At 48.7% G+C, this 27,067-nt stretch overlaps 1 protein-coding gene across 2 annotated transcripts in view; it reads left to right on the forward strand.

The window, feature by feature from the left end:
- Positions 1-9,877, forward strand: part of Slc6a1 (solute carrier family 6 member 1) — a 33,906-nt gene extending 24,029 nt beyond the window's left edge. For both annotated transcript variants that reach the window (XM_052722346.1, XM_052722345.1), the window contains exons 8-16: positions 776-910; positions 1,052-1,155; positions 1,622-1,746; positions 2,653-2,765; positions 2,982-3,113; positions 4,321-4,423; positions 5,943-6,043; positions 6,685-6,852; positions 7,643-9,877. In XM_052722346.1, coding sequence (XP_052578306.1) covers positions 776-910; positions 1,052-1,155; positions 1,622-1,746; positions 2,653-2,765; positions 2,982-3,113; positions 4,321-4,423; positions 5,943-6,043; positions 6,685-6,852; positions 7,643-7,747 — 1,086 coding nt within the window. In that variant the 3' untranslated portion in view covers positions 7,748-9,877. The remainder of the gene's footprint in view (positions 1-775; positions 911-1,051; positions 1,156-1,621; positions 1,747-2,652; positions 2,766-2,981; positions 3,114-4,320; positions 4,424-5,942; positions 6,044-6,684; positions 6,853-7,642) is intronic.
- Positions 9,878-27,067: the final 17,190 nt, after the last annotated feature.

Here is a 27,067-nt window from a genome sequence, read left to right on the forward strand (position 1 = left end):
TGTGAGCCCTTTTAGCAAGGACATGTGGTCAGCCACACAGAAAAAGTGAAGAACCAAAATGTTACATGGTTGCCAGACATCTACAGAGTCCACTGAATGTCACAGACTGCTTTAAGCTTTGGGAGAGCAGAGATGTCAGCCATGTGTGTGTGGCCTGTCCCTCACCTAACTACTAGGAGCTGTCTGTGGGACTTTGTGTGCATGTCCACATGAACTTTAAACTTTCCCTGTCATCATATGTGTTACTTGGATAATGTAAATTTAAAAAAATCAAGGTGGGGACTGGGTATGGTGGCATACATCTCTAATCTCAGCACTCCAGCGGCAGAAGTAGATGGCTCTCTGAATTCCAGGCCAGCCAGGACTACCTAATGAGATCTTATCTCAAAGAAAAACAAACAAAAAACCCCAACAACAACAACAACAAAAATTAGAGCTCACTCCTGTAACCCAAACACTCAGAAAGATGAGGCAGGAGGATCGCTGTGAGTTTGAAGCTAGCCCTGAGCTTCACAGAGAATCCCAAGCCTCTGACAGGGGTGGAGGGTGAGGGAGGTGTCTCCTTGGCAGACAGGCACTAGCCTCATACACCTGGGAGGGACAGAGGGAGGAAAGAGAGAAGACAGGACTGGCAAAGTGGGCACTGAGCCAGCACTGGAGACTCCATGGAGGGGCTTCAGAAAGGTGGGCATGCCTAGCAGTGTGGGATTCCATGTTAGGGGGTTCAGATCCGGTGCTGCAGAGCAGGTGCAGCCCTATGGTCCTTTGCTCCTAGGTGGTCTACTTCTCTGCCACGTACCCCTACATCATGCTCATCATCCTGTTCTTCCGTGGAGTGACGTTGCCTGGGGCCAAGGAGGGGATCCTCTTCTACATCACACCCAACTTCCGCAAGTTGTCAGATTCTGAGGTGAGCGCTCCACCCCGCCCTGCCGCTGCAGCCACCAAGTACCTGAGCGTGCTGGGTGGAGCCGAGAACTCCTGGGTGGGCGAGACTGCGATGATGATTCTGTACTTTATTGGTTCTGAGGTTCTCACCCTCTGCCCACAGGTGTGGCTAGACGCAGCCACCCAGATCTTCTTCTCCTACGGGCTGGGCCTGGGGTCCCTGATTGCTCTTGGAAGCTACAACTCTTTCCACAACAATGTGTACAGGTGTGAAGGGGTGGGACCCGAAGCTTCCTTCCTGACCGCGCCCCTGATCACACCTTCCTGGGAGAGGCACACTGAGGCCACGCCCCCAGGAATGCTTGCCAAACCCTCTGCCCCCTTGCCTACCCCGGTAATGCACACCTCTCTCGGGGCACTCTCCTCTTGTCACACACCGGAGGCCAAGCTTTTCATCTAAGACTACGTTCCTTGTGGAAAGCTAGCCCCGAGGCCATGCCTTCTGTAGTCACACCTACCCTGGCTATTTACATATTAGGTCCCTCTTTACCCTCTTCGGTGATTCCCTCCTTCCTTCCTTCTCTACCCCTGCCTGTCTTGCTCTGGGCCTGCCCTTCTAGGGCCACCAGACCCTCTTCTAGAACCTTCTTTCCTTCCCTCGGAGGTCACTGCCTCTGGCCCCACTAGCCGTAGTCAGTCCCCCCTCATCTCACGGCCCCGCCCTGCTCTTCAGGGACTCCATCATCGTTTGCTGCATCAATTCCTGCACCAGCATGTTTGCTGGCTTCGTCATCTTCTCCATCGTGGGCTTCATGGCTCATGTCACCAAGAGATCCATCGCTGATGTGGCCGCCTCAGGTTAGTGCTTTCCCTGGGGAAGGCAGATAGACATGACGGTATGGGCTGTTGTGAGGATGTGTGTGGGTCCAGCGGGGACGTGGTCACCTCCACGATACAAAGCTCTTCAGGCTAGACTTTTGCCACAGCTCTAAAAACATTGTCACTGTGCAGGTTGTACCCACTCTGCTCCCATGGTTACTAGTGCCAAAGCCAGGAAGACCCTTGGTGCCTGACCCCTTTCCACTCTGGGCTGTGTAAGCCACAGCAGGAGGGACTGTGTACCTGGGGGAGACCCCTGAGGTTCAGGGATGTGATGTGACTTGTCCCTTGTGGAATTGGGTTGGTCATGCTCTCTGCTGAGGTTCCTGTCTCACCCACAGGGGAAACCCCTCCTCCAATCCCACTTTCCTGGAATGCTCCAACCTCTCACTTTCCCACTCTGCCCCAGGGCCACCCTCAGGAAGATTACAATATCCTCACAGGAGGTTTCTCCTCAACTCTTAGACATCCCCTCTGGGGCCTCCAGACCTACACTCACCCTTCCAGGCCCCAGACAGATGTCCCACATCTGCTCCACCCTGTAACTTCTCATGAAGGGTTCAGCTGCCCTAGGCGGAACAAAAACCTCAGCCTCCTCCCACCCTCCCCCACCTCTCCACAAGCCATCATTTCCTGTGTCTGTCCCCCACCTGCCTCCTTCACGTCTCTTCCCTCTCAGTACTGGCTCTCACTGCTTCCTAAGGGATGACAGTGCACACACGAGGTTACCCAGAGGATGAGCTGAGATCAAAATGAGCAAGTGATGGTGTGTTGGGTGTGCTGGGTGTGTGTGCCGGGTTGTCAGGTGTGCCTGGTGTACTGGTGTGCCAGGTGTACCGGTGGCACTCAGTCTTTCTCTCTCCTCTGTTTGGTCCTCCCCACCAGGCCCTGGGTTGGCATTTTTGGCATACCCTGAGGCTGTGACACAGCTGCCCATCTCTCCCCTCTGGGCTATCCTCTTCTTCTCCATGCTGCTGATGCTGGGCATCGACAGCCAGGTGAGCTCCTCCCCACGGCACCATGAGGACCCCCATCAGGACCCTCCTGGTCTTGATTAGCCCCTGTAGTGCCTGGAAAGCTTGACCCCAGCCCATCCTAGCCCTGCTCTCTGGCTATAGGCCTCTTGTCTTCCCTTACAAGGCCAGGTTTTGTGGGTAGGTGGGTGGGTGAGGCTGGCTGCAGCAGGTGGCTCATCGCATCCTTTTCCCAACAAGTTCTGTACCGTGGAGGGCTTCATCACTGCCCTGGTGGATGAGTACCCCAGGCTCCTCCGCAATCGCCGCGAACTCTTCATTGCTGCTGTGTGCATCGTGTCCTACCTGATCGGCCTCTCTAACATCACCCAGGTAGGCTGGCCAGCATCTGACTCGCCGCTGATTTTCCCCAGCACTTGCCTGGCACATCTTTTCATGCCAGGAAACACGTTCGCTCCCAAGACCCAAAGCTCTCCAGCCCTTGGGCCTACTTCCTCAGGGTTAGCCTATGCCACCGTCTTTGTCTCTGCGCTGAGCACCAGCACGCCAAACCCTGTGAGATCTGCGGGGTCCCAGACTGATGGAAGAAGCAGAATTTGAACGAGAAAGTATAGGGTAAATCTAGAGAATGTAGCCGTCTAGCCAAGCCACCTGCTTTCTGGAGGAAGGGAAGGGGGAGACTGAGAAGGTGGAGAGGGTGAGGGGACAGAGGGGATGAATGAATGGAGGGGGTGGGGGGATGAGCTTGCAAATGCTCACAGAAATGAGTCAGAGTCAAGGAGAGGGGTCTTTGACAGGGACACGTGCCAAGGCCCTTCTGTTTATCTCAGAGAGAAATGCCATGCACACCTGCTGTGGGATAGCATGACCCCAGGATTCAGCAGTTATCATGATGGGCACTGCCATGTCGGCTTTCTGGAGGGGTGTGTTTTATGGGTCAAAACTAACGGGTTTAGTAGCTAACTTCTTTCTGAGAGAAGCACCAGGAGAGAAATGGATAGGAGGATGAAGAGTGACCAAGGTAGCTAGGAGAGGCCTCTCTAAGCAAATGACCATTGAGCTGAGACTTAAGAGATGAGGCAGGGCCACTGCCGGGGTTGGGGGTGGGGTGGGGTCTTGGGGAAGCAGGCAGAATAGACACGATGGCCCTGCTGTAGGAATGCATCTGGAGAGCTGGAGAGACAGGAGAGGCCACTGTGGTGGAGGCAGAGAGCGGGAGGGTGGATGGAGCTGTCAAACCAGACCTTGCAGGCTTTGCGGTTAGATTTGATTTAAAACGATAGCTCTGCCTACTGTTTAGTGTGAGTCAGGAGGGGGTTTAAGCAGGAAAGAAGAATCGCTGATATGTGCTGGGGATGGATCCGCTGCTTTCCAGGCCTACTGAAAGCCCCCTGGAAATGGTGCATCTCCCCCACCACCCAGGCAGAGGACAGTCATAGACCCCAAGTGCTGGCTTTACCCTGCGCTCGAGCTGTCCTGGTGTAGTGTGCCTGACCCCAGCCTCTTCCGGCTCTTGGGGCTGGGAAGGTGTGTGCAACGATAGAGCTATGTCTGCACTTCATCCCTTTGTCTCTTTCAGGGGGGCATTTATGTCTTCAAACTTTTTGATTATTACTCTGCCAGTGGCATGAGCCTGCTGTTCCTGGTTTTCTTTGAGTGTGTCTCCATTTCCTGGTTTTATGGTGAGAGCCAGCCCTCTTCCCTCATTTATCCATCCATCCATCCATTCATCCATCCATCCTTCTGTCCATCCATTTATCCATCTGTTCATCCATCCATCCACCCATCCGTCCGTCCGTCTATCACCTATCCATCCACCCATCCATCCACCCATCCATCTATCCATCCACCCATCCATCCACCCATTTATCCATCCATCCATCCGTCCGTCCGTCCGTCCGTCCATCCATCCATCTATCCAATCATTGTTCAGTAATGATATCTTGACTCTTAAACCGTTATTTTGCCTTTATAACACTTCCACAAGCTTAGTTAACACAGGCGCTAGCTACCCTGTTTAGAAAGTGCAGCTGGGACAGTTGTGTATACTCATTTAAAATGCAAGCCAGAGGCTGCAGAGATGGCTCAGAGGTTAAGAGCACTTGCTGCTCTTGCAGAGGACCTAGGTTCAGTTCCCAGCACCCCTGTGGAGACTCACAACCTCCCATGACCCAGTTCCTTCTTTTGGCCACTACAGACACTGCATGAATATGGTGCATACATATATGTAGACAAACACTTATACACAAAATAAAAATTAGTCTCAAGAAATTAAATGCAAGCCATCATGACTTCGTAAAGTTGTGGATGAAAAGACTGGCTTGAAATTTTATTAGGGGGCTGGTGAGATGGCTTAAAACGCTTGCCACCAGTCTGGCAACCTGTGAACCCATCTGTGGGGTAAGACAAGCAGCCGTCACAGCTGTTCTCTGACTTCCACATGTGCCTCCCCCCGCACACACACACAAACAAAATTAAGAAATGTGAAAAAAAGAAAAAATGTATCTGTAAAACTATACAGTTTTTAAAGACGTGCTTCATGACTGCAAGACTGTGTATGATTACAGGTGTGAACTATTTTAGAACAAATCACAAAGGAAGAGTCTAATTTATTTGTTTCTCGTGGGATCAGAGTTCCCCAAATGACTGCCTGGGAGTCCAAAGATGTAAGAATGTCCTTCCCAAATGCCAGCTGTCTCAGCAGGATGTGTCTTCTGAAAGAGTCCTCCACATGCACTCCATCACCCTCCTCCCGGCCCTGTGCCCTCCTCCCTCCTACTGGGTCACCCTGCTCTGTGGCTTTCCACCGTGAGCAGTGACCTGCTCCCTTCTGAGGGCTTTGGGTTTTCTTGTATCATTATCATTGATTTAGTAAATTTGGAATTTCTTACAATAAGTTTCTCACAGTAAGACCACCACGGGGAAATGTGCCCCTGGCAAAGCCACTGAATGCATGGCTGGGACAGGGTCTGGGGGAGGGGCGCTAGGCAGGTGTGTCTTCTTTACACATTTACATGTTCTGGTGCTATAGGAATTGATTAAAACCAAAGCACGTGTCCCATGTAAGAAACGAGGACACTGGGGTTCGTAGAAGTGAGGGGACTTGCTCATGGTCACCCCTGGAAGAAGTGGTAGAATTGGGTCCTGGACTACTGTCCTGGAAGCTCTCCCTGCCTTCTGCTTCTTACTCCCATGTCGCAGGTGTCAACCGGTTCTATGACAACATCCAGGAGATGGTTGGCTCCAGGCCCTGCATCTGGTGGAAGCTATGCTGGTCCTTTTTCACACCCATCATTGTGGCGGTAAGAATGGGGCTTGACCAGTCACTGGGATGAGGCTAGCCCATGGGGATGAGGCTAGTCCACTGGGGTGCAAACATCTCAAGTCCCTGAAGAAAACTTTTAGGAGTAAAGGCAGGATAAAGCTCTTCAGGTCTCCTGCTCCCCTCAAATAGCACTTCCCCCTGTTGTTTACTGGACATCTGTGTCAAGCCCTGCTCGGGAGCAAGCACATGACTCTATCCTCACAGCTTCAGCTAACCAGATTGTTGTCCTGAGTCACCAAGAGAGAACTGAGCTGGCCCAGCTCAGCCTAACCCAGGAGCCCAAATTCCCGCCATGTAGAGGCTTCTCTTCCTCAGCAAGTCTTATTCCATCCTGAGGAGTGATGAGGTCCTGAGAGCCCTGGCAGGGGCACCTCAGGTGCTTGAGATGGGGACTGGGCTGCCGCCTATATTGTGCCCTGTATCATGGTGGCCTGGAGAGGCCTTCCAGCCCACTATACTGGCTAGTGTGCAGGCAAGGACCTCCTCTCCAGACTTTTTCCAGAAAGGGGCTTCTGCTTTAATGCTTCACCTGCACAGTGGCAGAATAGCTATGGTGGAGGTAGGGCCTTGCTTGGTCCAGACCCCGGAACTGACCATCATGCCCTTCCCCATCCATAGGGCGTGTTTCTCTTCAGCGCTGTGCAGATGACACCACTTACCATGGGAAGCTACGTTTTCCCCAAATGGGGCCAGGGCGTGGGCTGGCTCATGGCCCTTTCCTCCATGGTGCTCATCCCCGGGTACATGGCTTACATGTTCCTCACCCTAAAGGGCTCTCTGAAGCAGGTAAGGCCTTCTGCAACCCGGGGGAGCTCAGGGTCTAGTTGAGAAGGCCTGAGTCGGCAAACCAGTGCCATTTAGAGTGACAGAGTCCACCTCTGAGTCCACCACTTGGAACCTGCCCGGGTGGAGGAGGATTAGGGTGGCCTCCTGGAAGCCTGAAGATAAGTCAATCTAAGTGGTGGATGCAGAAAGAATGTTCTTAGAAGGGAAGGATGGGAAGCTGGTACGAAGGTCAAGAGGTCCAAGTGCCATGAGGTAAGCTGGAGGGAGTTCAGTGTGGCTGGAAGGAGGAAGGGGGCGGGGCCAGAGTAAGCTGTGTAAGAATCTGAAAGGAAAGCTGTGGCAGGCAGAGGAACAGCTTGTGCAAAGGCCCAGAGGACCAGAAGAGGGCAATGTGGCTGAAGTGGCTGAGGAGGGGAGACGTGGAGATGGACAGACACTGGAGTCTGAGAGGTGGCAATGGTCAGCTGGGGAGGGTCTAGTAAGATCTGGCTTTTACACTGGATGAAATGGGAGTCTATTGGGTCCTGAAACATGGAGGGGGGCATTCTGACCAGCTTCCTGCTGTTGTGCTGAGGATGGAAGGGAGACAATGTCAAGAAAGGCATCAGAGGACCAGTCAGGAGCCTCTGGGTCACGCAGATGAGAGCAGAGTGTTCAGGCCAGGTCGCCTCCACCATGTGGGGCATTTGGCTCTCTAGTGAGGAGGCTGGAACTGGATTTGGTGGAGGAAGAGGGATGGGAGGGGCTGGTCCCCACTGCAAGGGCTGGTCACCACCACCCCTGTCCACAGCGCCTCCAGGTCATGATTCAGCCCAGTGAAGATATCGTGCGCCCCGAGAATGGTCCTGAGCAGCCGCAGGCTGGTAGCTCAGCCAGCAAGGAGGCCTACATCTAGGGGTACAGCCCCCTCCCTCATCACCCCAGCACTGGCACCCTGGCCTGGCTGTACCCACACCCCTTGAAGACTGAAGATGCTCTCTGTCTCCACCTACCTCAAGGGGCAGGTCCAGACACCATCACCATGCAGAGAGGGGAGGTGGGGGACAGTCTGCCCTTGGGTGGGCCCTTCCTGGGCAGCCACCCCCCTGGGGCCTTTCACAGAGGCCTGGTGACTTTTTCCCTCAGGCCCCACAGCAGGAGCAGGTCGCTGGCCTTTGTAACTGCCACTGTAGCTCATTTTTACGCTGCCAGAGAGGGTGACAGCTGAGGCCACACACTCCTGGCTTTTAGTCATCTTCAGACTGTTGCCCTGTGCCCCAACCGTAGACTGTTATCCAGACTTTCCTGTCCACCTTGGCTCCGCCAAACTGATCATGGACCAGGGCGACGACATTTTGTTCATGGCCAGTCTCTTTCCTTCTCGACTTCTCCTTCCCGAGGCAGCTTCACAGGTCCACCCCCAGGCATCTCTGTGGCTGTTCACAGAGCAGTGTGGAGAGGGTCCTCTGTCCCTGTGACCCTGTGACCCGGGCAGCTCAGTGTCCCCTGCCCCACCTCCCCAGGTGACATTAACGGCAGCAGCCTGTCCAGAAGGGCCCTGTGTGCTGAGAATTAAAAGCCACAAGCACAATTGCCTTTTTCGGGTCACCATTCCAGGACTTTCCCCAAGTGGGAGCTGTGGTTCTTCCGAGCTGCCCCGTTTTGCACAAACAATGGCCAAGGAAACCAAGGTCAGGGTTCTAAATCAGGACCCATCCAGCTGGCCCTGGTTTCTCCCTTAGATTACCACTGCCACTCTGCTCTGCTGTCCTCCTCACCTTTCTGAAAATCCCTCAGATCTGTATGACCACTAATGGAGGAGGCATAATCCAGAGGCTCTGCCCACCCTACCCTGACACTGAGCTTCCCTTGCTAACCTGCTCCAGGGGGAATGTCACATGTCCCTTCTGGCCTTGGGCTCTGTGTAGGTGAAGCCAGTGGAGACAATTTCTGGAAAGTTCCAGCAGCTCAGCCTCTTTCCTCTGCCGAGAGGATGGGCTCCCATGTAGCAAAGCGTATGTCTTGTCCCGTAGCTCCTTAGCTTGATAGCTCACAAACTGTGTTTATGACTAATCCTTAATAACTATGGTGAATAACTGTGACCGTGGGGTTTTTTTTTTTTTGAATCTCTTGTTCTTCTCATCCAAAAGTGACCAGCACACCAGTTCTTGCAATAAGCTATCCCTCAGAGCATTAAGCACACTATAGAGAATGCAAACATGTATGCACATAGAAATGCACACACATGCACACCCATCCTCACATGTGGCGTTTAGCATCCCGTGTGATATTGTGTAGGCAGTAGGCAATCTACCAGCTCTTCTCGAAGACACCCGTAAAGGGGTCATGTGATTGAGGAATCTGCCTGCTTGGTGGAGACTCTGTGACCAGCTTGCACAGGTGCCTGTCATCAGAGTCCCGGGTGTGGAATGCAAGGACCCTCCACTGTGTCTCGTGGCCCTGCCCCTCCCCCACCTGTGTATGAAGCCCTTTAGGATGAGGGCAGGAAATTCCCTTCTTGCTGCTTGCTGTTCTTAGATGTGAAACTGAGAACGTGTATTTCTGAGATAAATGCAGTCTATTTCATGTCTGTAGGCACCTCTGAGATGTTTGGCAAGAAATCCCCTGATTTCCACCCAAACTTACCTTATAGAGCACAATATTAAGGGTCGTAAATTACTGTGAGAACTGTGAATATGTGTAACTTTTCTTTTTTAGTTTTTGCCCAGAGGAAAAAAGATAATTGTATTATCATATATGCTTTTTTTTTGCAATAAGGATTTATTCTCAGAACACCAAGTAAATTTATCTCTATATAAAAAGTATATGTAATATATGACTATTCAGACTATATACAGAGCCTGTTTTAAAAAATTTACAGTATTATTTAGTAAAATTATCTGTTCTATGGACCAAATGTAAAATATTTATACATGAAGATGTGTTTTAAATGTCTATAAATGATATCACAACTAGAGCACGGGCGTTATGTAAGTTTCTAAGAATTTAGAGGAAAAATAATAAAGGTTCTATGATATTCACTGTATTAGTTACTTTTCTGTTGCTGTGACAAAACGCCATGACCAAGCTTACAGAAGAAAAGGGTTAAAAGCCGAGGGTGGCACACACATAATCCCAGCATTCAGGACACTGAGGCAGGAGAATCATAAGTCCAACATAGCCTGGGTCTCATAGAAGGTTTGAATCTAGCCTGGATTACATAGACCCTGTCTCAACAAAAAAGACAGCCAAGGATTTTTCTTTGTTTTAAAGTTTTTATTACAGTTTTGGTGTGTGTATGTGTGCTTACATGTGGAGGCACACGGCACACGAGAGCAATGGACTTGTGGATGTTGTTCGTTGTTTCTTCCTTCACCATATGGGTTAGAGGGGATCAAACTCAGGTCATCAGGCCCAGGGCCAGTTTTCTATTGTTTTGTTTGCACGTCTACTTATTTAGTGTGTGTGTGTGTGTGTGTGTGTGTGTGTGTGTGTGTGTGTGTGTGTGTGGAGGTCAGAGGGCAACTTTCAGAAGTTGCTTCTCCTGGACTATGTAAGTTCTGGGGGTTAAATTCAGGTCATCAGACTTACTGGTGAGTGTTTTTAAATGCTGAGCCCATCTCACCTGCCCTAGACAGAGATTTTTAAGTCAACGGGGGGGGGGGGGGGGGGTATCCTCAGAAGGGATTGTGGGACCCCAGCCTCACTCTAGAGTCCATTTTCTAGAGGTCATTTCTCCCTCTCACACATGCTTTTAGTATTGCTACCTACCGTGATGTGACGCAATCAACGTCTGAGGGTCCTCATCAGAACCAGCACATTGCTACCTGGAGTTTCAGCCTCCGAGGAGAAAACGGAAAGGCAAGAATTGGTTCAAATATCCGTTTGCAGTTTGGCATAGTGGTTCCCACCTCTACTCCTGTGGAGCAAGTTTCAAACACAGTGTTTTGAGTGTATGTCCTCAATCTTAAGGAAGAAAACACAGAGCATGGTGGGTAAGCAGCAGACATGGGGGCAGGAGCAGGAGGCTGAGGGCTAACATCTTGAAACACAAAGCACAAAGCAAAGAGACCAAACTGTAAGGACAGGGTGACCAGCCGGGCACCGAGAGTTCAAATGCCGGAGACTCTGGGAGATAGTTCTCTTTGCTTTTTTTAATTTGTGTGTGTGTGTGTGTGTGTGTGTGTTTATTATATGTATGAGTGCTCTGTCTGCATGTATGCCTGCAGGCCAGAAGAGGGCAACAGACCCAATTATAGCAATTATAGATGGTTGCGAGCCACCATGTGGTTGCTGAGACTTGAACTCAGGACCTCAGCCAGTGCTCTTGGCCACTGAGCCATCTCTCCAAACCACCACACATACTGCAGACATTCCTTTCTTAGGGATGGGAGCGTTACAATAGTCCCTTTCCTTGAAACAACACAGGAAGGACACAAACTGATTCTGTCCCAGACCAGGAGAGATTTGGGCTCAAAACCACTTTAGTATAAAGCTGGACTTTCCTCAAAGAACGAGTAACACCAGGAGGAAATTACTCGGAGCTGTGTTGTGGCGACATTCTCAATTGCACCAGCCAAATAAAGATCTAAGCTGGAGGGTAATTAGAAGCACATTTGGTGACATTGACTTGATGCATTCTTCAGAATTTTAATTTTTTAATCCTATTTAGGAAAATGTGACTTTGGCAGAGATGTTGCGAGAATAGCTAGACTGGTCTCCTATCCATGATTCATCCAGGTCCACTAATTGTAGGTATGCCATATTCTCTGGCTCTACCCACCACCCCTTCAGTCTTCTTCCCTTCCTGTCAATCAAATCAGTCCGGGATGTGAAACTGCTATGAACACCATGGAATAAGAGGTTTATTAAGGGATATAGTCATTAAATAACTGTGAGAAGGTTTGGGAAATAAGAACTCAAGGGGGTACTTGAGTCACCAGTGACTATAATCCACAGTCCTTGCCACCTCTTTGGCATACTGCCTCCAGGAACTGCCCCACCAGCGTAGGACTCCACTGCACTCCATGGGTGGGTTCAGAACAAGACTCAAGCCTATATGAGGTAGGCGAGAGCATCCACCACTCAGTCATCCTGGCCTCTGAGAGGCCTAAAAGGTCACTCTCCACTGGAACCGAGAACTTGCTTTGAACCCTAAAAGAAGACTCTCAAAGAAACATGAATCGGGCTGGTGAGATGAAGAGTTCAGTTTCCAAAAACCCACATGATGGAAGGAGAGAATCGACTCCTTCAAACTGGATTCTGACCCCAGCCCACACCTGTAGATCACCTCCCTTAGTCTGGGGAGCCCCTCTCAACCTTCTGCAGTCCTTCCCCTGCCTGTCTTGTTCCAGGCCACCCTGAGATGAGGAGATCTGAGTGCCTGTGGGAGACCAGCTCCCATTTTTTTTTACCCCCAGGGTACTCTTGAGGAGTGAGGGATAAGAGATTTAGATAGAAGGATAGAGGGGAGAGAAACAGATAGAAACACGGGATAGCCTCAGGAGGGCCTGGATCATTATCCACTGGCCCCTTCTGTCTCTTCTAAAAGTTTTTAAAGGAACGCCAAGGGGCGGAGCAAAAGACCTCCCTCTAGCTCAGCCAAGTGCAAACCCTTCCAATCACCTAGTAACCATGCATGTGGTCAAGCAATCCTCTAATGCAGCTCCGCTGGGTAAAGCAAGCTCAGATCTCACTAGGAACCTTTCTGGACCTTCACAAGTGCCCACTGTGATGCACCTTCAAGCCAGGAGGGAAGAGATGGCACTGGCCTGAGGCTGAGCCCCTGTGGAGCCGGAAGTCATGAGGTGCCTTTGCCCTTTGTTCTTGGATGTGGTTTCAGGCTCTCCACACCAGCGTGGAGAGCTGGCCCACACAGGGAAGGCCTAGCCTCCTGTCCCTCACAGACACCAAGCAGAGTCACCTGGCACTTGTGAGTGCCCAAGCTGTCATGTGTCAGAGCGGGTGGCAGACAAGGAGCTTGGGCTCCTGCCTCGCGTCCTCTAGAGCGTGGGCAAAGGCCACCAGGCAGCAGTGTTCTTGGAAGGCAACCCCAGCTCATGCAACATGGCATGGACGAGGTGATTAATTGCTAAGCCATTTGAGAATGACTTGCTGATGTTTGGGTTCCCCTCTTAAAACCATCCCGAGCCTTGTTCGAGCAAGGGCATCCAGGGAACTTTACAGGGCCATAATGCGGTTGTCTAATCCCAAGTTCACATCCAGTTTCCCTGACTGTCCCTAAGGTTATCTTGTAGGGGAAAAGGGCCAGCCAAAGAAACCCACCCTGGGCCTGAGACCAGAGCCAGTGAGAGAAACACACTTTAACCCTGAAACCAGAACCAAAGAAACACACCCTGACCCTGAAACCAGTGCTAAAGAAACACTTTGGTTCCGGAACTAGAGCCGGTGAAAGAAACACACTTTGGCACTGAAACCAGAACCAAATCTGCCCCTGACCAACTGAGCACGAACCCAACCAATCCCTGAGCATAAAACCAACCAATCCCTGAGCACGAAATCTAGCCAATCTGAGCTTATCCAAGCTCAAGGGGATTGAAATCCGACCAATTCCCACTCTGAACATCTTCTCCCTGGAAAAAACTCCGCCCCTAAGAAGCCCTATATAAGCCCTGAGCCTGTTCAGTTTGCTGCTGCCTTTCTCCACCCTGGCAGAGCAATCACCCTTCTGGGTTCTTCCCTCCCAATAAATCTCTTGAAAGAGGTTTGGGTGAGACCTTATTTTGCAGGAGCAGAGACCAAGCCTGAAGAGAGCAGATCAGAGCAAGGCTGTAAAACTGTCGCTGGGGAAACCTAGCTGAGCAGAGTTGTTACACTTTGGGGACCTGAGCAGAACTGTAACACCTTGGTTGGGGAAACCCTCCCCTGCCAGGACAGAGTTGTTACATTGGGGTAACCTTTCCCCGGAGCAACGGGGTAAGCCGCTACACTTACGGTGGTATTCCTTGGGTATTTCTTGGCTCCTGACTACCAGGATCCCTTTCCATCCCAGCTGCAATTCTTACATGCCTTACAGTGACTTTAGGATCCAGTTTAGGGACACGTATTGCACCGAGATATTTTGTCTTTCAGCAAGTAACTGCGAGCACCTGTTACCTGCCAAGTGGAGGTGAGGCTGGTAGCTGCCTACGCCCACGCCCACGGAGCATTGACCTGTCAGCTCAACTCCCTCTCCCTGTCAGCTCAACTGCCTCTCTCCATCTCTATGAAATGCATCAGGACTTTTCTGTGCTACTCCTGGCTCTTCTCCAAAGTGATGGAGCGGCAAGCCTTATGGCCATTTCAGAAGAGAATGGAATTTCCCTTTTGAAGAGCAAAGGATTAAATTAAAGAAACCACCTACTTGGGGGGGGGGGGCTTCCCACACCCCTCCCTCATCCTGGGACTTGTCTGTAGCCGACTGTAATCTTTCTGACTTCCCTCCAGTCACAGTGCGTACAGCTCAGACTTCAGAGGAAATCAGTTGCAGCCTTTAAAGAGGACCATAGCGACTTCCCTTAGCTGGGTCTCCTCTGTCCTTCCCTGCCCTGACCGAGGTGGTCTGGGTAGGCTCCCTGCCAGCTTCTCTCCTTTTCAGCTTCTCAGGGGGAAGTTGGAAAGAGGTTCGGAGGGCTCAGGGTTGGGAAGACTCTTCAAAGGCTTCTAAGTCCTACTGGAGGCTGGAATTGTTTTCAGAATGCAGTGTGCATTGACATTCCCTGGGGGAGCCTGGCTGCTACAGAATGTGATTCATTGGGCCCTGGATTCAGTCTGAATGACTGTGAATCAAAATACTCAGGTACTGCTGATGGCCCTTTTAATGTTAAATATGAGGATAAGATAAAAATTTGGAGAAAAGCCACAGGCCCCTCTTTTGAAATGCTCACAGGGAGTTTGCAGCCTGCTTAGGAAACTGACAGTTCATCTAAACTGTCTAACGCATAAGAGACTTTGTTGACAAAACATTCCAGAGGAACTGGCCTCAGGCATAGCTGGATCTGGGTGCTCAAAGGGTGACCTCAGAAGTCAGCCAGAGTCTCAGTCTCTCCCTCCCTCCCTTTCTCTTCTCTGCCTCCCACCCCAGATTATAGGATCATCAGATTATCTGTCTGCTTAATGATGGAAGAGCAGGCTTACATGCTACTTACAGTATCTTGTCCCTAATTTATGTGTCTCAGCCCCGGGGCCCATTTGGAATATATACCTATCTTAGATATCAACTGTGAAGTGTGACCAAGAGGATAGAATGTTTAGAATGGTCATCTAACCACCTCTTAAGCAATGGAACGGATCAGTAGTATCCAAGCACATGAACTAAGAATCAGAAGAGAGCCCAGTTTCTAGAGAAGTTAGAACATGGATGCTGGTGTGACAGGGAAAGACAGGTGCAGAGGTTCCTCTGTCTTGTATTTTTGTTGAGGACATTTCAAGTTTAACTACAATTTGATCTCCTTAATGGAGGATTCTGTGAAAAATTACCCAACTCTGCTCAACCTGAAGTCAAGATAAACTAGCTAACTTATCTTAGCTCCTGTTAAACTGCTGCTTGTACAAACCTCCCCCTCCAGCTAACTGCTTATCTTGGCTTCTGTTAAACTGCTTGCTTGTGCCAGGCGGCAGTGGCACACTTCTTTAATCCCAGCACTCGGGAGGCAGAGGCAGGCGGATCTCTGTGAGTTTAAGGCCAGCCTGGTCTACAGAGCGAGATCCAGGACAGACACCAAAACTATACAGAAAAACCCTATCTCAAAAAAACAAACAACAACAACAACAAAACTGCTTGCTTGTGCAAAACCTTCTCCTGCAGCTACAGAGAGAGATACCAGGATGTACTTTTTGCCTTTAAAAAAAATCCTTACTCTAAACACTTGGAGCTAGCTACACTTGGATCCGGAATACCTGAGTGTATTCTCAGTCACCTAGAACAAAGACTTTCAATTGGCTATAAATTATGTCTGAGTGGTCATCTCTGATGGGCTCTCCACAACGCTGGGGCAGGCAAACAACAAAGGCCCATCGATCAGGCCACCAGCTTATCAAGTAACCTTAGAGTCCTTCCTTGCATGGGCCTTCCCATGATTGTGCCTACCTGCTCCCATTTTTGACTATGAATCCTTCATGTAGGGGATCAGAGGCAAATGGAAAGGTACTGAATGTATTTGATCTATTTGACTGCTCAGAAGCAGAAGAACACCACTTCAATATAGTCCAGACATTCATCATTGCTCCTTTGGACCCCCAACAACAGACTTCTTGGCTTGCATACTTCCTCCAAACTTGCCCACTGTCTTAGTCACTGTTCTATTACTGTGAAGAAACAGTATGACAAAGGCAACTTTAAGAGAAATCATTTAATTGGGGCTTGATTTTAGTTTCAGAGGGTGAGTCTGTGACCATCATGGCAGGGAACATGGTGGCAGACAGACATGACCCTGGAGCAGTAGCTGAGAGCTCACATCTGATCTACAAGTTGCATTCAGAGAAAGAGACTGGGCCTGGTGTAGGTTTTGAAACCCCAAAGCCCACCACCCTTCCTTCAACAAGGGCATACCTATTCCAACAAGGCCACACCTCTTAGTCCTTCCCAAACAGTTCCACTAACTGAGGACCACACATTCAAACATATGAGCCTGTGGGGGGCATTCTCATCCAAACCATCACCTTCACTGTAGAACATATGCAATAGCACCAGTGGGAGTTTAAAATACAGACTGGCTCATGTTGTGTCCCTGCTCCAACCTCCAATGGCTTCTCAAGTCACATCTCGAATACAATTCCATTTCCCTCCTCTGTCCCAGAGGTTGGTGTGACTTCTGTCTTTCTCAATTCCATGCATATCACTCATACCCTTGTTCATGTGACTTTGCCAAATAAACCATCTCTTTATCCTATTAGCCTTCCAAACCCTTACACTCAGGGTTCTCTATGCTTGGAGGATGCAGGGTAAGCAGGGAGGCCTCAATTTAGTCAGAAATATCAGAGTGACTTACAGAAATAACCACCTAATCTGTGAACCAAGGGATGACTTAGCCACAGAAAAACTATGGTTTCACACCTACTGAAAAAAAAAAGGGGGGGTGGGAAAGAGTTGGCAAGAAAGTCAGAGGGGCTTGGGACAAAGTCACATGGGCAGAAAGGCATCTGCTTCCCACATCAGCAGGGGTGTGGGCCTTTGCACTTGCCAATTACCCCTCTGATCTCTCCCCCCTGAAAGCCCATGGCTGCCTCCTTCCCTTCATTGTGGTCTTTGCTCAAAGCCATCTCATTTACAGACACCTTCCGTGGTCACTGTAACTGAAACAATTGCTTCGCTCTCTCTCTCTCTCTCTCTCTCTCTCTTTTCCCTGATTTTTGTTGTTCTTGTTTTGTTTTGTTAGTTTGCTGACATAGGTTCTTACTATGTAGCCAAGGCTGGCCTCAAACACAAAATCCTCCTGCTTCAGCTTTCCACGTGCTGGGGTTACAGACACGTGCCAACATACCAGTTTCCACTTTATTTTTCTTTATTTTTAAGTTGTTGATTATATTTATGTGTTTATTTGTTTATTTGGGGGTTATATATATCCCTCAATGCATGATCAGAGGTCAGAGAACAACTTGTAGGAGTCCTCTCCTTCCGTCACGTGGGGCCTGGGGGCTGTACTCAGATTGTCATGTTGGTGGCTAATGCCTTTATCCACTGAGCCATCCCCTACTCTCCTTCTATTTTTCCTATTTTCTTTTGTTTGTTTGTTTCTTGTTGTTGAGACAGGGTTTCTCTGTGTAACCCTGGCTGTCCTCTGTAGACCAGGCTGGCCTCAAACTCACAAGAGATCTGTCTGCCTCTGCCTCCCGAGTGCTGCGATTAAAGGTGTGCACTACCACTGCCCGGCTCTAGTAATTTTCTTTATTACCCATCTTCTCCTGTCTCTGCCCACGTGCTTTAAAGGAGATTGGGGTGGGGTGGGGATGAGGACTTTTTAAAATTACTGCCCTGACCTAAATATGACACACAGAAGGAGCTCAACAAATGAATAGATGATGGATGTATGGTTGATGAGCTAGTGGTGTGTGGGTGGTAGATGGATGGATGGACAGTAGATGGTTGGTGAGTGGATGGATGGGTGGTAGCTGTATGTATGGGTGGTAGATAAACAGGTGGTAGATGGATGGTAGATGACTGGATGGGTTAGAAAATGTGAAAAGCTGATAGATGGATGCAAATAGGCGGTGTGTAGATAGATGGAGGGTACCTGGCAGGTGACTGGTGACTGGTGACTGGGGAGTGGGTAGATGGATGGCACATGGACAATTAGGTGAGTAGACTTGTATGTTGGTGAAAGGTGGGTACGCAAGTAGCTGGTGGGTGAATGGGCCTCTAGGGAACAGCAGTGTGAACACTGTCAAAGATCCTGGCTCTGGGGTCTGTCAGCCTGCTACTGCGACCTGTCTCTGCTGTTCACTTTCCAAGCCACTCCATGCACACTTGTGGCCTGGCTTCCTCATAAAATTACTGCTAGAGTATAGTGAAGTAAACCAAGGAAAGCACATAACACATGCCTGGCCCCAACCGAGCACTCAAAAAAAAAAAAAAAAAATCACTGATGTTCATATAGTGACCGTTCCTGAGATGGTCTTCCTCGGTCAGAATCCATCACCCATCCAGAGCCCTGTGGTTTGAAGTTTGTATCTGTCACACTGTCACTTCATAATTAAGCTGTTTTTCTCCGTGCTTTTATTAATCAGATGCGGTTGCTAATTACAGCTTCTGATTAGCATGGGGTAACCAGGGTGACAGCATTGAGCTGTTATCATTTCAGGCAAAAGTGAGGAAGTATGGCATTGTGGGTCCCCAGCTTGTCCCAGTGATAGATAACTCTGATCTCCTCTAGGCTTTCTAAGGCAGAAAGAGCTTCCAGCCCCCTCCATCAGCTCTCCAGGGACTCTTGCAGTTCCTGAGCCTCAGGTGGGGCCTGTGGCTACATCATCTCACAAAATGTTTAGCTGAAGGCTTACTATTTTCTGTCTTTGAAATCAAAGAGGTACAGATTGCTATAAGGGACAGTGTTTTCCAGGCCTGAAAAGAAGGGCTCTTAAGTGTTAAATTTTGTGCACATCTGTATCTCTTCCAGAAGTGCTCACAGCAGTAGAACTGTCAAATCCAAAGGTTTGTGCATTTTCAGGATCACTAACTCTTACTGATAAGCTGTCCCCCAGAAGTTTTTTATCCCTGCTAGAAGCATTTGGCCGCAATCACTCCCCCATGCTTTCTAAACTGGGTCTTGTTATTCAGTCTTCGTCAGTTTAACAGCTAAGATACCTTAGATAGGAGCTTACATTCTTTGACTTATTTTTATTTAATGTGCACAAGTGTTTTGCATGTGTGTTTGTCCACAATGTGTGTGTAGTACCCACAGAGTCCAGAAGAGGGCATTAAATCCACTGGAACTGGTATTACAGATGGTTGTGAACCCACCATGTCAGTGCTGGGAACTGAACCTGGGTCCTCTGGAAGAGTATCCGGTGCTTTCAACCTCTCAGCCCAAATGTGAGCTCATATTTCTTTGAATTTTACGGGTGGTGCAACTCTTTCATGTGCTGTCTGGCTTTTGGTATTTATTTGATAGATTTATAGCCCATACACCTCTTGATTTATGTATATATGTATACATATTTAGGAACATACTACATGTCATATTTCTAATCCTGTGACAAAGTGCCTGAGATAACCAAGGTAGGAAAGATTTACTGAGGCTTTGGTTCATAGGTATCACAAGGTCCATGGCTATTCAGCCTGTGGTGACATAGTATGTTATGGATGGAATATGTGGTGAAGCCAATCTACTCACTTCATGGTGGCTGAGACCCAGAGAGAGGCAGGAAGACCCTAGGGTCCCAATATCCCCCTTCAAGGTCAGACACACACCTAGGAATCTAATGTCCTTCTGCTAGGCCCCACCTCCTAAAGTTCCCTCCATCTCCATTGACACTATGGGCTGGGGACAAAGCACTAACATGTAGGCCTTTGGAGGGATACTTTGGATCCAAACCACAGCATGTATTGACAAGATTAACATTGTCTTATGTAAGTTGAAAATATATATGAAATCTTCACAGGCTATATATGTGTGTCACATGCACATGTATATTTTATGTTGTGCTAGTTACTGTTCTATTGCTATAAAGAGACACCATGACCAAAGCAACTCTTATTAGGAAAACATTTAACTGGGGACTTGCTTACAGTTTCAGAGGCTTAATACATTATCATCATAGTGTGGGAAATGGTAGCAAGCAGGCATGGTGCTGGAGAAGTAGCTGAGAGCTACATCCTGATACATAGGCAGCAGGCAGAGAGAGAGAGAGAGAGAGAGAGAGAGAGAGAGAGAGAGAGAGAGAGAGAGACTGAGCCTCCCCTATCAAGACCACAATTCCTCCAACAAGAACAATACTTCCTAGTCCTTCCCTGACAGCTCATCAACTGGGAACTAAGCAATCAAACATATGAGCTTATAAGGGGACCAATCTCATTCAAAACACCATACATGTTTACTAAGATACCCTCTTCCAGTGAGTCGGCTTCCTACTGTCTTGTAGTTAGAAGGTTTCTCCAGTACGCCCAGCCCCGCGGTCCCACAGCTGCTTATAAAATAACCACTCAGAAGCATATATTAATTATAACTGCTTGGCCATTAGCTCAGGCTTATTACTGACTAGCTCTTACACTTAAATTAACCCATAATTCTTATCTATGTTTAGCCACATGTCTTGGTACCTTTTCTCAGTTCTGCCTTGTCATCTTGCTTCCTCTGTGTCTGGCTGGTGACTCCTCACTCTGCCCTTCCTTTTCCCAGCATTCTCCTAGTCTGCTCACCCCACCTATACTTCCTACCTACTGGCCAATCAGCATTTTATTAAACCAGTGTACAAAGAGCACTAGCCCTCAGCAGTGTCTAATCTGGTTCGTTGGCTCCAGGACCTTACCAGTTTGACATGACTTTGAACACAAAGCTACAAAACCTTTTGAGCCCTCTCTTTTTCCATCCCCTCTCTTTTAGGGTAGATGAGAGCCTCTGTCACCTTCTGCTGTGTCTTCCTAAAGGGCTGAGGATTGATAGCTCCCCAAGCATGATATTTTCGGAAAAGGCCTTGAACACTGTGAGTGCTCAGATGGGGCCATGCTGACAACTTCCTATGATGCCACAGTAGTGAAAGTCTCTCTTCTCTTTCATAAACAAGCCTGCTTCCTGACTCTCAGAGGACCTTTCCTGAGACACTGTTCAGGGTCATAGAGCCATCTCAGGGCTGCTTGAAGAGGCCAGTGCTGGAGTAATGGTAACAGCAATGGCAGCGGTAATGGTCAGGCCTTCTACCAGCACTTCCTGACCCATGGGATACAGGCGACCCTCGTGCTAGCACTTCAGCACAGTCTCTGGGTTTTTGTTTTAATTTTCATTTGTGTGTATAGTGGCTTCCCATGGAGCCAGCACCTTGTCTGTGTCCCAGACATGGTTGTTATTTTTATAATGAGAAATGCAAAATAAACTATATTTTAAAAATATAGTCCTCCCTTGGAGGAGGACAGTTCACTGACAAGAACATTTCATTATGACGCACATCAATTAAGGTCTGTGCATATTTTGCTCTTGATAGCTTTCTTGTGCTAACAAATGCTAATGGAACATAAACAGAGAGCCTACTTTTGATGGGCACATCTAATAATATCTAACACTGTCTCTGGAGAAATCAAGGGAGAGTAAGATTTTCCCTAGATATTCCTTGTTGATGTCTTGGTGTTCTGCCCAAGGCTGCCATCACTTCAGGTTTGATAGCAACCAGGAAAGAGGTGACAGTGCTGTAAATTGATGGACTAGATGCTTTTCAGTGGCAATAGGGACATCAGGCAGGACAGAAAGATACCCTGCCTGGGAAAGGAGGCAGAGCCTGGGGAGGGTGCTGACTAGCAAGGCACCTGGGCAAAGATGTCATTAGAAGAACCCGTCATAGAGAAGCTTCACACCCTTCTACCTCTGCTCTGCTCCTTGACTGAGGGCCAGGGCCATGTGGACTGGCTCAGACCCTGGAGATCCCAGGGTGCTGATGTCAAGGCCTCTGGCCAATGACTTCCCCTCAACAGTGATGCAGAGTTCAGGACAGAAGGAATAAGGAAAGGAATCATGTTTCCTGAACGCCTGCTATATACCCAGCACTGTCTCCTGGAATGCTCCCACCACAAACCAGGAACAAAGCACAGATTACTATTTCTAGGAGTTGGTGAGTATCCTCAGGCCCACAGAGGTAAAGCAATACTCCCAAGGGCACACAGCTGCAAGATGGGTCTGAGCACCTAAGCCCTGATCTTTGTGTCTCAACACAGTGACCTCCATCAACAGAGAAGGTACCAGGCAAAGAGCTGAGACTAGGCAGGGTTAAGGCAGGACCGTGATCAGGAAAGCTCATAGCATGGTCTCCAGGGCTTTCTCACAGGGGCCTCTGGAGTCAGCTCTATCACTTCTGCCTGCCCCTCTGCAGGTACACCTGCACTTAAGCTGCTTTTGTTAGGTCCTTCATCACAGCAACGAGAAAAAGTACCTAACACAGAAAACTGGTACTGAGAAGTGGAGCCATTGCTGTGGCTGTGGGGTCGTTATGACTTTGGAATTAATTTATGGGAGGAACATGAGTGTGTAAGTGTTTCCTCCTGTGGGCTCTGGAAGCCCTAGAATGCTTTAAGCAGGATTTGATGGGTCATTCTGGTGGGAGTTTGGGAAACCAGCCATCTGAAATGATGGTAGTCAAGACTATGCTCATGGGGATTAAGAGAGCATAAGGACTCTTACTGGGAAGTGGCCTGGAGGCCATTTGTGTCGTATTCTAGCAAAGAATCCCCTGCATTTTGTTCATGTTCTGAGAACTTGAGTGAGGCTGAATTTAAAAACAATGGACCACTATTTGGCAGAGGAAATTTCAATAAGGTCTAATGTTGAGGTTATGATTATGGTGTGGCTGTGGCTGTTATGTTTAGTGAGGTTTGTAATGAGACTTCAGAGCAGAAGGATATGGAAAGTGGTTAATTTGTCCCGGAAGGAGCATGAGCAAATTCAAAGCTGTGCCGAGGTAAGTGTGGAGAAAGTAACTATAATCACAGAAATTACACCTTTCAGGAGAAACCTTGTCCTCTATGCTGGAACAATAGGAAGGATACCCTGAGGGCAAGATTGTAAGAGGGGCCCCAGACCTTAGCACAATCGACTCCATGTTGTAAGTACCATTTGGGCCATAAAGTTCAGCAGGTAGACGACATCACCCATTAAATCGAAAACAAAGACCTAATCCATCAAAGTCCATAGTTGTGGGGAAAGTCTCTAAATACACTAACCTTGCTTTTAGGCCTTTGTAGGTCTGTTTCTAGCTAACTATTCTTGTTAACTGAAGTATGTCAACCCACGATATGGTTTTTGTGATTAAAAGCTCACCCTGAGAAAGGCTCGGGGCTACAATGGTATCCGGAACACCCAGTGTAGAGGCAGGCTGGCTAATAAAGACTTTCTGTTGGCTTAAATACATGTCCAAGTAGTCTTCTCTGGTGGATACCCCACAGCAAGACACCACCCATTGAAGGCACCAATTGTGGAACGCAAATGCATTAGACAGGAAGGACTGACCTGAGGATGCCTCTGAAGAGTTTCTCCACCTGACACCAGAGAGGCCATTGCATGAAGCTGTGAAGATAAAGTCTAAGATGAAATGGAGACCCCAGGATTTTGAGATGCTGGGACACTGGGACAGCCACCAAGGAATAAAGCTGCCCTACGAAAGAGGGAATGCTGGAGACAGTAGAACTGGGAGGGTAGGCTGCCCAAGCCCTGTTGGACTCCGATGAGGCCACAAAAGAGCTCCAGATGCCAGATATGGAACTTGGGGTTTGCCCTGTTGAATCTTGGTCGTTTCAATCCCATCTTTCCATGCTATGTCCTTGTTCCTCTACTTTGGAAGAGGGAGGCTTACTCTGCCATTGCACAGGGAGAGACTTTTATGTTGTCCAGAATGGCCTCAAACTCATTATGTAACCAAAGATGCTTTAAACTCCAAAATGCTGGGGTTATAGGCATGGATAGGGGGCTTTTGAATAATGTTAGAAATGTTAAGATTTGGGGGACTTTTAGAGATGAACTGAATATACCGTAAGGTGGCCATGACTCTTTGAGGGCCAAGGTTGTACAGTGCTATGATTCAAAGTGATGTGTTGAGGTGTCAGGTTGACAAGGAGTAGACTTCAATGGTTAATCTTCACTGCCAACTGGATTGGGGGTCACCTAGGAGAACTATCTCCTCCCGCAGGAGCAGGGGTAGTGCCAGAAGGGTTTAACTGAGGCAGGTAGACCTACCCTGAACAGAGGTGTCACCGTTCCTTGGGCTGGGATCCCAGGCTGAATAAAAAGGGGGAAAAGGAGAGAATGAGAGCTGATTCCAGCATTCATTCTTTGCTTCCCGACCATGAGAGCAGTGTGCTTAGCCGTCTCACACTCCAGCGGCCATGCCTTCTTGCCATGATGTACCAGATCCCCTCAAACGGAAGCAAAGGAAACCCTTAGGTTGCTTTTCAAATACACATTTTTCTTTTATTCTAAAGGGCTTTGGTGGATCGATGGCTGCGATTTGAATACCCTATGTAGTGAGATAAAAATATATTGTGCCTGTGTTAACTCCTTGACCTTGAGCAGTGCACTGTGGCCGTGTGAGAGAATGCCCTTGTGCTTAGGAAATGCATGCTGAAGGGTGCAGCGCGAACTTGTCTGCAGCTTAACCCCAAGTACCTCAGAAACCCGTAACACACATATGCAGCAAATAGTGAGAAGATGGCAAAGGCAGGCAAAGGATGTGATTGCTTTAATAAAGAGACTGAATTGCTGAAGGGTGGATGTGGACTGGATGAAGGAAGGTACACAATCCTGGGGCCTAGCGGTCAAAAGTATGCTAGGGGTAAGAGGCTCCAGCATTCTGATGGTGGGGGCTGTCCAAAAATAGAACAAACTGCCCTGGTCCTTAGGGAGTGAGCTCTCCGACCCTGGGAGGCATGTAAGCAGAGCAGGAAGGGGCTGCACACCTGGACGGGGCTGATTCTGTGACTCTGGTGGCGGCAATGGTCTGCTGAGTTGATCCAATGGAAGAAGGGACTTGAGGTAAGTATTTTTCTTTTTCCTCAATCCTACCTCACTGTGAGGATAACATTCCCTAGGGGTCATGTTGCTAAATCCTAATCATCAAAACATTACTTTTTAAATTAGCCTTTTCCCTTAGGTGTGCTTTTAAGTTGAAGAGTTGTAACAAATTAATGGCCTCCAGGGACTTTATTTGAAGTAAGGGAGTTGACTTCGAAAAGGCTCATGATCATGTGGGACCCACAGCTGGGCTTCTCTTGAGCTGAGAGTCAACCCAGGGTCATAATCACCTCTCCTCAGCCTGGCCAGAGTCCTACTCCCAACCCAGACCATTGTGAGGTTAGATCCTCACCTGGGGTGTCTCCCCCAGTGCACAATGTCTCAACTCCATCCTGCGCTCTCCCCATCATCGTGGTTCACCTGCCCACAGCTGTGGCCCCTTTCTGTTCTCCAGACCTCCGATTCTTTCTCCACACTCAGCTAGAGTGCACTCGCTAAGGCCTAGTCGGGGACTGAGGGTGTCTCCCACAGCCAGAGATCTGTGCTCAAATCCCAGAGGCCCTGAAAGGCCCTGCCCTGCTGGAACTCAACCTTCAGCTGTCTTCCCCTGACCCCAAGTCTCTCACACCCTCCAGCTGAATCATCTCTAGCTCTGCCAGAGGATCCCTTCTGTGTCCTCCACTATATGGTGAGGAAAATCCTCACATTTCTAGGTCCCTCCAGAGTGTCCTGTCTCTAAAAGAACATTTCCATCATAGAATGTTATTTTAACTATGTAACTATGTGTTACATTTGTTTATGCTGAGGAATATTACTTTAACTGTGTAAAGGTGTGTTACTTTTGTTTACGCGACATTTGTTTAATGACGTAAGGATGTGTGTTTGTGTTTAATTATGTAAAGATGTGTTGCGTCTGTTTCACCTTGCCTGCCTAAGGCACCTGATAGGTCTAATAAAACCTGAATGGCCAATAGCTAGGCAGAGAAAGGATAGGTACAGCTGGTGGGCAGAGAGAATAAATATGAGAAATCTAGGTTTGAGAGATGAGAAAAAAGGAATGAGAGAAGAAAGAGGAGAGGACAAGGGACATACCTGGGGCAAGAAGCCTCCACCCGGACATGAGAAGCAGTGAAAGTCAGATATACAGAAGGAAAGAAAAGGAAAAAGCCCCGAGGCAAAAGGTAGATAAAGAGAAACAGGTTAATTTAAGTTAAAAGAGCTAGCCAGAAACATGCCTAAGCTAGGCCGAGCATTCAAAACTAATAAGTCTCCCTGTCATGATTTGGGAGCTGATTGGTGGCCCAAAAGAAAGAAGCCTGGCTTACACCTTTCCTCCAATCAGCTCCTGCCCTCATCTGTGCTCTGGAGGCTCCTGGACTTGTCCAGGTGAGTACAAGAGTGCCAGCTTGGTGCATTCTTTGCGGGTTCATCCCCAGCTACATAGTCATCCCCCTGGAAACGGGGACCTTTCCGCTCTAGTGCCTGCCATGCCATAAATGCTGTCATTCTACTTATCCAGTTTCACTCTCTGCAGTTTCTATTACAGCTAACTTGAAAACATTACATGGAAAATTCCAGAAATAAGTAATTCATTTGTTCTAAGTTCTGTGCCTTCCTGGGTACCACGATGAAGGCTCACATCATCCTGCTTCATCCCACACAGGATGTGAGTCATGCCATTGTCTAGCATGTCCACGTTGTATACACTGCTCACCATCTAGTCACCTAGTAGCTGACTTGGTCACCAGACAGTGGGGACTGCCACAGTGCCACAGTGTTGTGTTCAGGAGACCACTGATGTCATAGTCCAACACTGCCACATGCTTACAATGTGTGCCTCTCTACAACTCATCACACAGGCATGAATAACATCAGCTGGCATCACAGAAGGGTGAGTACTGGGCACAATGGGATGCTCCAAGGGGCATGTTCATTGAACTGGGTAAGGGCGGGGGGGAGGGGGCTGTTCACGTTATCAGTGTTAACTGTTGTGGATTTCTCACTGTACCTAATCTATAAATTGAAACTGCTGGAGTATGCATGGGTAGGAGGAAACACAGCCCGAGCAGGTTTGATAGGATTCGTGGTTTCAGGCA

Source organism: Peromyscus californicus, unplaced genomic scaffold (genome assembly GCF_007827085.1).
Source record: "Peromyscus californicus insignis strain IS unplaced genomic scaffold, ASM782708v3 Scaffold_6__1_contigs__length_162567912, whole genome shotgun sequence".
Taxonomy (NCBI): domain Eukaryota; kingdom Metazoa; phylum Chordata; class Mammalia; order Rodentia; family Cricetidae; genus Peromyscus; species Peromyscus californicus.